The sequence below is a fragment of the Phoca vitulina genome, unplaced genomic scaffold (genome assembly GCF_004348235.1).
Source record: "Phoca vitulina isolate PV1807 unplaced genomic scaffold, GSC_HSeal_1.0 scaffold64, whole genome shotgun sequence".
In the NCBI taxonomy this organism is placed as follows: Eukaryota; Metazoa; Chordata; class Mammalia; order Carnivora; family Phocidae; genus Phoca; species Phoca vitulina.
The window spans coordinates 598,040-610,235 of record NW_022589767.1 but is presented as its reverse complement, the minus strand read 5'-3'; the positions used below and the strand labels follow the sequence as shown (position 1 = coordinate 610,235).

At 35.9% G+C, this 12,196-nt stretch overlaps 1 protein-coding gene across 1 annotated transcript; it reads left to right on the top strand.

Annotated features, from left to right (window-relative positions):
* Positions 1 to 2,159: 2,159 nt before the first annotated feature.
* Positions 2,160 to 3,158, top strand: LOC116624097 (taste receptor type 2 member 10-like). The gene is given in 1 exon segment (XM_032391719.1): positions 2,160 to 3,158. A coding segment is annotated over 1 exon segment (999 nt).
* Positions 3,159 to 12,196: the final 9,038 nt, after the last annotated feature.

The window sequence follows — 12,196 nt, the reverse complement described above, 5'->3', positions numbered from 1 at the left end:
GCAGGATTCAGTGTTTGGTAAGCACCTGAAGGTGCGGGGACAGTGGCCTGCTTGGAGAGGTCCCAGGAGCTCTGCACCCTTTCCACAAACCTTGCCCTATGCATCTCTTCCATCTAGCTGTTTCTGAGTCATATCCTTTTGAATAAATTGGTAATATATTAAGTAAAATGTTTCTCCGAGTTCTGGGAGCTGCTCTAGTAAACTAATCAAATCCAAGGAGGAAGTTGTGGGAATCTCTCTGATTTATAGTTAGTTCAGAGGCACAGGTAACAGCCTGTGTGTCTGAAGTGGGGGTGGAGGGAGGTAGTCATATAGGACTGAGCCCTGACCCTGTGGAACCTGACAACATCTCCTAGTAAATAGTGTGAGAATTGAGTTGAACTGTAGAACTCTTGATGTCTGGAGAGTTTTTTGTTGGAGGTATGGGAAACAAACCTCCTCCACACATCGAAATAAAATCACCCTTGTACTAAGAGCATCCCCATATAGCATCTGATAATGTCAGAGCAGTTATAAATGTTTGTTGACAGAATAATTGTTCTCATATCAAATGTGTCAAATGAAGATGAACTGCCTTGGAAGTTTTCCTGGTAGCTCAAATTTAATTAAAAAAATCTATGTATATCTATGTGTGTATAACGAGTTTGAGTCGATGTGTCTTAACTGTACGTACTCTGATTCATTTAAAAATCAAATAACTTTTGCAATGCTAACTAAAAGCAAATTCTCTACTCTTCAGATTTCATTTTGATTTTTATAAAAAATCTTTATGACATTAGTAGTGATGTCCCCTTTCATTTCTGATATTAGTAATTTGTGTCCTCTTTTTTTTCTTTGTTAACCTAAGAAGCTTATCAATTTTATTGACCTTTCAAGGAAGTGGCATTTTGTTTTATTTTGTCTGTTGATTTCCTGTTTTCAATTTCATTGTTTTGTGCTCAAATTATTATTTCCTTTCCTCTGCTTATTGGATTGAATTTACTCTTCATTTTCTAGTTTCCTAAGATGGAGGCTTAGATGATTGATTTTAGATCTTTCTTCTTTTCTAGTATATGAATTCAATGCTATACATTTCCCTCTAAACACTGCTTTCCCTGCATCCCCCAAATTTTGATAAGTTGTGTTTTAATTTTTCTTTAGTTCAAAGTATTTTAAATTTCTCTTGGGATTATTTCTTTGACCCACATGTTCTTTAGAGATGTGTTGTTTAATCTCCCTTATTTGGAGATTTTCCAGTTTCTTTCTGTTATTGATTATTAATTCCATTCTGGTCTGAAAGCAGATATTGTATGATTTCTACTCTTTAAATTTGTTAAGGTGAACTTTGTGGCCCAGGAGGTGGTCTATTTCATGAATGTTCCAGGTGAGCTTGAGAAAAATGTATGATCTGCTGTTGTTGGATGAAGTAGTCTATATATGTCAATTATATCCTGTTGACTGATGGTGTTGTTGAGTTCCAGCTATGTCCTTACTGATATTATGCCTGCGAGATCGGTCCATTTCCAACACAAAGTGGCAATTGTTCAGTGTTTCTATATAATTGAGTCATAATCTCTTGTCTGCTTTATATTGAAACTTAAAATGTGCTTTGTCTGAATTATCAGGAAAATGATGAAAATGTGTTTATGCCTTTAATTATCCAGAGTAAGTGTCTACAATGGCTAAATTCATTTGTCACCTCTATAAACTATTTTTCCTTTATATATATTTAAGCTGTCATAAATACAACATAAATGATGATGTTATAGTTGATATTTTTAAAAGAGTAAGTCCAATTTTTGTTTCTGTTACGTTTTGTTTCCTGTGGGTATACATTTGGCACTCCTACTCCACAAGTCAGATTAACAAATGCAAAATAGTCTCAGGAGGGCAAGTGAAATCCATGAAACAGAAACTTTCATTTGCATCTTAACAAATTGTATGTAGGCATTCAGTCTGGACACACGTTCTCCAGACTAGCTAAGTTATAGATGAAACTAAGGTCGTCTCCGTGAAGACATTTCAGATTCCATCACAAGGCATTATTGGGGCACTTTTAAGTCTTTATGTAATGAAAGAGAAGAAAATAATTCTTCCATCCAAGCAGCCAACATTTGTCTCATTCTGCAGCAGATAATCTACAATAAATGTAACAGAAGCAATATTAGGAATTGGCAGATATGCTAAGCGTACTGGAAGGCCTCCTTATTTTTATAGCAGTTAGTGAATCAATACTGGGAGTTTTAGGGAATGGATTTATTGGACTTGTCAACTGTATTGACTGTGTGAAGAACAAAAAATTTTCTATGTTTGGCTTTATTCTCACTGGCTTAGCTACTTCCAGAATTTGTCTGATATTGATAATAATTACAGATGGATTTATAAAGCTCTTCTCTCCAGATATGCATTACTCTGGTAACCTAATTGATTATATTAGTTACTTATGGGTAATTATCAACCAATCAAGTATCTGGTTTGCCACCAGTCTCAGCATCTTCTATTTCCTGAAGATAGAAAATTTTTCCCACCATATTTTTCTCTGGTTGAACGGTAGAATCAATGGGGTTCTTCACCTTCTGATGGGAACCTTGTTTATTTCATGGTTATTTACTTTTCCACAAATTGTGGAGATGATTAATGATAGTAGAATGAAGAGTGGAAATACAACCTGGAACCTCAACATGCAGAAAAGTAAATTCTTTACTAAGCAGATTTTGCTCAACCTAGGAGTCATTCTTCTCTTTACACTATGCCTAATTACATGTTTCTTGTTAATCATTTCCCTTTGGAGACACAACAGGCGCATGCAGTTGAATGTCACCGGACCCCGAGACCCCAGTACAGAAGTGCATGTGAAAGCAATGAAAGTTTTGATATCTTTTATCATCCTCTTTATCTTGTATTTTATAGGCATTGCCATAGAAATATCATGTTTCACTCTGCCAGAAAATTTTCAGAATATAAAATAAACAGAAAATAAATTGCTGTTTATTTTTGGTATGATGACCACAGCCATCTATCCCTGGGGTCACTCATTTATCCTAATTCTAGGAAACAGCAAGCTAAAGCAAGCCTCTTTGAGGGCCCTGTGGCAATTCAAGTGCTCTGAGGCGGGGAGACTGCTCACAGCTGCATAGACTCGCGTGGGGAGAAATGGAAGTTCTAGGAGAATAATCTAGTGAAGAAGTCCTTGAAGATCTGTTTTACTTGCACCACGCACACATACATTGGTTGTAACTGTGTTGTTGAACATCACTAAAATCTTCCATAATTATCTTGACTACATTCTAGGAAATTAAACTCTTCAATATGACAATTCAGTGGCCGGGTCAGCTTCCCCACCCTGTGATTTCTTCTTCCCACACACCTCCTAGAGGAAAACCAGCTTGGAGACCATTTTCACTGTAAAGGTTATGATGGTGAGAATAAGCACCTAAAACAAGAGTTTGCCCTGTGTTTTACCTGACTTCCCTGAACCACTGACAGCCTTTCACCAAGAAGACATGTAGAAACAGAAAGCAAGACAAAGGGAATTGTAATCAGTCTTGATATTTAGAACATGGATTTAAGAGTCAGAGACGGAGGTGGGTCTTTTGAGTGTGCAATTTTAATTCTTTAAAAGATCACTTTTACTTTCAGTGTTTAAATCTTAATTTGTTTGTAATTGGCATGTGTTTGATGTAGTAGCCATAGTGATAGTAGTAGATGTTCTGTAGCAAATAGCTAGGAAGCAGAGTCTACATGGGGGCCAGGGGATCAGAACACTGATGAAGGAGTCTTTATATTCTTCAAACCCACTGATTGGAGATGAAGCAGAATCATGAACCAACTAGAGTTTTGCAAAGCTTCTGCTAGAGGTACAGATCCAAAGGACTCAACATGGTCCCTGAGTTATGCCGAGGGACACAAGACTGAACCCAGGATAGAATCAGTATGAAGTAGGTGTTCTACTCTAGGCTCTTACACTTACTTATGTTAATACACACAAACTCACACTCACAGACATATTTCAAATGCTGATTTTTGAAGGGAATATTTATGTCCAACCCAGAATGTGAACCAAGTAACCTATTTTGGCATCTTGCAAAAGTACATTGACCTTATACTATGGCCTGAGGCCTAGAAGATTTCTAAATATAAGGGCTTAATTCATTCAAATAGTTTTTGAACACTAACTCTTCTAGGTGCTGAGGATATAGTACTAAACAAGAGGCCAGCATAATGAATAAGATATTTTAGTAAAAAAGCAAATAAATAACAAATAATAACTTAAACAATTATATTTATGGAGTTGGGAAAGAAAAACTAAAGGGTGCTAAACAAATGATCTGACTTGGTCCTGGGAAAAGAGAAGGTGTCACTGAGGTTGAAATGTTTTTGTTTTTGTTTTTGTTTTTGAGATCTGAATAATGCCTAAGAGTAAGGTGGGCAGAGCAGGAGAGATTTAGGGTAGGGAATGCACCTGTGCATAGGTGTTGAAGCAAGAAGGAGTAGAGGGCATTGTAGGAACTGAAGGTCCAATATGACTAGTGTATAGAGTGCAGTATTTGAAATTATTTTTTAAGAAAAATTCCACTATGGAAGAACTTGATAAATTCCTTGCAGAATTGATAAGTTGCCCAGCAGAAATAGTAAACTAATATTTTGATAGTGAAGAAAATACCCCATCCTAATTTCAGTCTCAAACTCATTTAGGATTATTATGTTTCCAGTTGTTACTTTGATCACAAAACATCTTTTAATTTGCATATATTTGATTACTAATGAGTTAAGCATTTGTACAGAATTATTAACCAATGGGATATAATTTTTGGGAATTATTCATTTGTTTTCTTTCTATTTTTTCATGCCTTATGATGTTTCTTACCAATTTTGATACTTTATATATTAACATTATGCCATATATGTGTTATGATCTTTTTTTCTTAATTTGCTGTTTAGTAAATAACTTAGTTTGTGGTGTTTGGGGAAATAAGTTTGTAATTTATATGAACTTAAATCCATTTGTTTCCCTTTAAGATTTTTCTTTTACTGCTATTTTGCTATTTTTACAAAAATTTGGTTTGGTTTTACTGATACATATTCCTTTGATCATAAATCCATTTTTTGTCTGATTATAAAATAAAACAGTTTCACTGCACCTAAAATTAAAAACATAGAAAGGCATGAAGGAGAAATTGAGATTGTGCATATTTGTGACACTCAACTAATTACTGTTAACATGTTTCTACATAGATTTAAAGTTAAATTTCAAAGTAGGTATAGATTCATAGGTATGTGGCTTAAAAATCTGTTTTGATTATATTTATATGTAAACTAGATGGATAGGTCCTTTATCCATAAACAGTGAGACTGTAGATGATTTTTGTTTTCTTCTTTTAGTCTTCTGTAAATTTCTAAATTTTCTATAATTTATTCAATAGTTAATGTAATCAGGAAAATACAATTAAATAAAAAACAAGGTACACTAATAAAATCTGTTTGGTTAACTTTCCTTATGAAATGATTAAAAGAGCATTCCTCATCCCAAGTAAAACAGAAGTTTAGTTTATCTATTTCTAGTCTTTCCTATGCTGCATGTTTTTATGGTCTGCAGTTTCCAGTTTTAAAATTTATGTTTTCATTTAAAATGTCTTTTTATTATGGTAAAATATATAAAACAAAAAATATACCATTTTAACCATTTTAAGTGTACAGTTCTGTGGCATTAATTACATTCACAATGCTGTGCAGTCTTAAAAAGACTCTTCTCCCAGTGAATTGTTTTAGCATCTTTGGTGAAAATCAATTCACCATATGTGTATGGGTTTATTTCAGGACCCTCAATTCTATTCTATTTGTCCATGTGTCTATCCTTATGCCAGTACCATACAGTCTTGACTACTGTAGCTTTGTAGTAAGTCTTAAAATCAGTAAGTGTGAGTATTCCAACTTTGTTCTTTTTTTAAAGATTGTTTAAATATTCAGTGTCCCTTGTAATTCCATATGAACTTGAGGATCAGTTTTTCTGTTTCTGAAAAAAAAAAAAAAGCCTCTGGGAATTTCTGATAGGTATTTCATTGAATCTATAGATCACTTTGGGTCATCTTGACATCTTAACAATATTAAGTCTTCTTATCCACGAACATGGGATATCTTTCTATTTATTTGTGTCTTATTTAATTTCTTTCAGCAATGTTTCAATATGAAACAGCAGTAGATGATATTCTGATCCAACTGTTTTGAGTAAAGGTGAAACAAATGAGGCTCCTTTGATTTTTTTTCCATTCTGTTCTGTTTATGTTCTGTTCTTAGAACATACATTCAACTCCTCTGTAGAAGAGTTTCTCAATGAATAAAAATCTATAGTATTTAATTTTAGTTTCTCCCAAATTCTTGGTGTAAAATCTTTGGTTAAATCTACTCTCTTTTCATCCATAGTATATAAATTTACGATTTTTTTAAAAGATTTTTTATTCATTTATTTGAGAGAGATAGCGTGAGAGAGAGAAAGCACGAGAAAGGGAGGGTCAGAGGGAGAAGCAGACTCTCCGCTGAGTGGGGAGCCTGATGCGGGACTCGATCCTGGGACTCCAGGATCATGACCTGAGCTGAAGGCAGACGCTTAACTGACTGAGCCACCCAGCACCCTAAATTTACAATGTTTTTATAATAGCTTATATTTCCTTAAGTATTTCTGAAAGCCTTTCACTCTTTCACCTATATTTGATAACTTTTTTTGAGAATTTTGGTATCCATATTCATCAGGGATATTGGTCTGTAATTCTCTTTTTTGATGGGGTCTTTGCCTGGTTTTGGGATCAAGGTAATGCTGGCCTCATAGAATGAGTTTGGAAGTTTTTATTCTGTTTCTATTTTTTGAAACAGCTTCGGGAGAATAGGTATTATTTCTTCTTTGAGTGTTTGGTGGAATTCCCCTGGGAATCCATCAGAACCTGGACTCTTGTTTTGTGGGAGGTTTTTGATCACTGCTTCAATTTCGTTACTGGTTATTGGTCTATTCAGATTGCCAATTTCTTCCTGTTTCAGTCTTTGTAGTTTATAGGTTTCCAGGAAGGTATCCATTTCTTCCTGTTGCTTAATTTATTGCCATATAGTTGTTGACAATAATTTCTAATAATTGTTTCTATTTCCTTGGTGTTAGTTGTGGTTTCTTCCCTTTCATTCATAATTTTATTAATTTAGGTCCTTTCTCTTCTTTTGGATAAGTCTAGCCAGTGGTTTATTGATCTTACTAATTCTTTCAAAGAACCAACTTCTAGTTCATTGATCTGCTCTACTGTATTTCTGGTTTCTAATTCATTGATCTCTGCTTTAATCTTAATTACCTCTCTTCTCCTGCTTGGTTTAGGCTTTATTTGTTGTTCTATCTCCAGTTCTTTAAGGTGTAGAGTTAGTTTGTGTATTTGGGATTTTTCTGTTTTTTCGAGTGAGGCTTGGATGGCTATGTATTTCCCACTTAGGACCACCTTTGCAGTATCCCATAGGTTTTGGACTGATGTGTTTTTGTTCTCATTTTTATTGATTTGGGTCCTTTCTCTTTTCTTTTGGATAAGTCTGGCCATGAATTGTTTAAGTTCTTCTTTGATTTCCTGGTTGACCCAAACATTCTTAAGCAGGATGGTCTTTAGCTTCCAAGTGTTTGAATTTCTTCCAAATTTTTTCTTGTGATTGAGTTCCATTTTCAAAACACTGTGGTCTGAGAATATGCAGGGAATAATCTCAGTCTTTTGGTGTCGATTGAGACCTGATTTGTGACCCAGTATGTGGTCTATTCTGGAGAAAGTTCCATGTGCATTTGAGAAGAATGAGTATTCTGTTGTTTTAGGATAGAATGTTCTGTATACATCTATGAAGTCCATTTGGCCCAGTGTGTCATTCAAAGCTCTTGTTTCTTTGTTGATTTTCTGCTTAGATGATCTGTCTATTGCTGAGAATGGAGTGTTGAGGTCTTCTACTATTAACGTATTATTATCAATATGTTTCTTTATTTTAGTGAACAGTTGGCTTATGTAGTTGGCTGCTCCCATGTTGGGGGCATAGATATTTACAATTGTTAGATCCTCCTGTTGGATAGACCCTTTAAGAATGATATAGTGTCCTTCTGTATCTCTTACTACAGTCTTTAGCTTAAAATCTAATTTGTCTGATATGAGAATTGCTACCCCAGCTTTCTTTTGAGGTCCATTTGCATGAAAAATGGTTCTCCATCCCCTCACTTTCAGTCTGGATGTATCTTTAGGCAGGAAACAACAAATGTTGGAGAGGTTGTGGAGAAAGGGAAACTACTGTTGGCAGGAATGCAAGTTGGTACAGCCACTTTGGAAAACAGTATGGAGGTTCCTCAAAAAGTTAAAAATAAAGCTACCCTATAACCCAGCAATTGCACTACTGGATATTTACCCCAAAGATACAGATGTAGTGAAAAGAAGGGCCATATGCACCCCAATGTTCATAGCAGCAATGTCCACAATAGCCAAACTGTGGAAGGAGCTGAGATGCTCTTCAACAGATGAATGGATAAAGAAGATGTAGTCCATATATACACTGGAATATTACTCAGCCATCAGAAAGGATGAATAGCCACCATTTGCATCGACATGGATGGAACTGGAGGGGATTATGCAAAGTGAAATAAGTCAAGCAGAGAAACACAATTATTATATGGTTTCACTTATATGTGGAACATAAGGAATACCATGGAGGACATTAGGAGAAGGAAGGGAAAAATGAAGGGGGTGGGGGGAGGAATCAGAGGGGGAGATGAACAATGAGAAACTATGGACTATGGGAAACAAACTGAGGGTTTCAGAGGGGAGGAGAGTGGGGGGATCGATTAGCTCAGTGATGGTATTAAGGAGGGCATGTATTGCATGGAGCACTGGGTGTTATACACAAACAATGAATCGTGGAACACTTCATCAAAAACTAATGATGTACTGTATGGTGACTAACATAACATAATAAAAAAATAAAAAATGAAAAAAATAAAAATCTCTTTTTAGGGGCACCTGGGTGGCTCAGTCAGTTAAGCATCTGCCTTCAGCTCAGGTCATGATCCCAGGGTCCTGGGATTGAGCCCTGCACTGGGCTCTGTGCTTAATGCAGAGTCTGCTTAAGACTCTCTTTCCCTCTCCGTCTGCCCCTCCCCCTGCTTGCTCGCTCTTTTTCTCTCAAATAAGTAAATAAATCTTAAAAAAAAAAAACCCAAAAACCCAAAGAACTCTTTTTAAAAACATGAAGATGACCAGGAAAATAAAAATAAGCATAACCTAAATCTTTAGCATAACCATAATACATAAAAAACCTACTCATGGGGGCACCTAGGTGGTTCAGTCATTAAGCGTCTGCCTTCAGCTCAGGTCATGATCCCAGGGTCCTGGGATCGAGCCCCGCATCAGGGCTCCCTTCTCGCCAGGAAGCCTGCTTCTCCCTCTCCCACTCCCCCTGCTTGTGTTCCCTCTCTCGCTGTGTCTCTCTCTGTCAAATAAATAAATAAAATATTTAAAAACAAAACAAAACAAAACAAGACAAAAACCTACTCATTACAATTTCAGTGTAAATGGGTGGAGAACACCTGAAGTGAATAGAGTGAGCAACAGAGCTCACACTGATGTCAGAATTCCAGCTGATCTGTTCAGAGAAGCAGAGGATTTAGAAGGACCCTAGAAATGGCAGAACCCAGATGCCACACCCTAAGAAAAAGACGAGTTACACTGGGTATGAACTGCACTTAGCTACAGAAGAGGGTCTATGAAGTAGCAATGCAAAATACATGGGGCAAGATGTTATAGTCAGGAAGGCAGTGCCTCTCAGGGAGAGAAAGGAAGACACCACAGAAAGCTGAAGCAATATCTTCTTGAGACACAAGCCAAGACCAAACAAGACAGAGACAAGATAAAACTGGAAAATAACCAGGAAGTCTGTACACAGAATAATGATACATAATAGTGAAAATGTCCAAACTGTAGTAACTCAAGAAGATCCCAGAGCTGAGAAATAAATAAAACCACCCAACTTCAACTTTAGCTCCTCAACTGTCAAAAAAATCATATTGCTAGTAGTTGGTGAAGGAATATCCATAAGATTTAAAGAACCACCACCACAAAAATCACAACAGCAAAAATAAAATATCTGCATACATATATGGCTATACTCACACACAAACACACAAAGGGAAAACCAACCTTTTCAGCATTTTCAGTATGTGAATATACCCTAGAAAAGTAACAGCCATGAAACAGAGGAAGATTGATACATGCTAAGATGACTAAAAGAGAATTAAACAAGTGAAAAACACCATGAAACATAAATGAAACACTCAAACAAGACATGTTCAAACAACAGGAAGACAGGATACAAAAGCTGATAGAAATCAAGAAAAAAATTTAAAGAGATAAAAATCACCTTAGAAATGAAGAGAAATTTTAATGTGTATAAGAGCACATACATCAATCAAAGGTACTGATAAAGGAGATAAAAGAAATGAGAAAGAAGAAAGTAACACAGAAATCATAAAAGACAATAATATTAAGAAAAAGACAAATATAAAAAGCAGACCATGATAAACAGACACATGAAAAAATGTTCAACATCACTCAATATCAGGGAAATACAAATCAAAATCACAATGAGATACCACCTCACACCAGTCAGAATGGCTAAAATTAACAAGTCAGGAAACAACAAATGTTGGTGAAGATGTGGAGAAAAGGGAACCCTCCTACACTGTGGGTGGGAATGCAAGCTGGTGCAGCCACTCTGGAAAACAGTATGGAGGTTCCTCAAAAAGTTGAAAATAAAACTACCCTATGACCCAGCAATTGCACTACTGGGTATTTACCAGTAAGATACAAATGTAGTGATCTGAAGGGGTACATGCACCCCAATGTTTATAGCAGCAATGTCCACAATAGCCAAACTATGGAAAGAGCCCAGATGTCCATCAACAGATGAATGGATAAAGAAGATGTGGTATATATACAGAATGGAATATTGTGCAGCCATCAAAAAATGAAATCTTGCCATTCGCAAAGACAGGGATGGAACTAGAGGGTATTATGCTAAGAGAAATAAGTCAGAGAAAGACAAATACCATATGATTTCACTCATATGTGGAATTTAAGAAACAAAACAGATGAACATTGGGAAGGGAGGGAAAAATAAAATAAGATGAAAATAGAGAGGGAAGCAAACCATAAGAGACTCTTAACTATAGGAAATAAATTGAGGGTTGCTGGAGAGGAGGGGGGATGGGGTAACTGGGTGATGGGCATTAAGGAGGGCACTTGATGTAATAAACACTGGGTGCTGTATGCAACTAATGAATCACTGCATTCTACCTCTTAAACCAATAATAGAGTATATGTTATTAAATTGATCTTAAATAAAAATGTTTTTAAAAAGTAGGCCATGATAAACAAATAATTACATCTCTGAGGAGAAAAAACAAAGTAAGGAAATGAATTAATACTTAAAAAGAGAATTCAAGAAAGCTTTTTAAAAATAAATTACTTGAGGGACGCCAGGGTGGCTCAGGCAGTTAAGCGTCTGCCTTCAGCTCAGGTCATGATCCCAGGGTCCTGGGATTGAGTCTCATATCGGTCTCCTTGCTCAGTGGGGAGCCTGCTTCTCCTTCTGCCTGCCATTCCCCCTGCTTGTGCTTTCTCGCTGACAAACAAATAAAATCTTAAAAAAAAATAAATTACTTGAAAAAAATAAGATAAAGTAAATTACTTGAAGTCATATGTTGGAATGACAACATACATGGGAAAACTGATCCAGAAAGGTCAGCTCAAAGACATCCTACTAATAATGTTAGACTTTAAATGTGAAGATAAATTTCTCTGAGATAACAGGCAAATAGCACAAGTCACTTGAAAAGGAAAGAAAAAAACCTGGTATCAGACTTCTCAACAACATTAATCAACAACATGAAAAAGAGAGCAAAATTAACACTAAGCTTAAGGAAAAAAGTGTGAGCCAATAATTTTTTATCTAGGCACACTGTCTTTCAAGTCCCAAGGTTGTTGGGGGGAAGGGAGAATGTTTTTAACATAAGAACTTGGGAAATACTGTATCTACCAGCCATTCATGAAAAATAAGTTAGAGACTGACATCTAATTAAGAGATATTTGAGGGAACTTTGGCAAAAGGAATGGTGGTGACATTTAAAATATTTAACTATAGATAGAAGCCTAAATAAAAGGAGGACTGG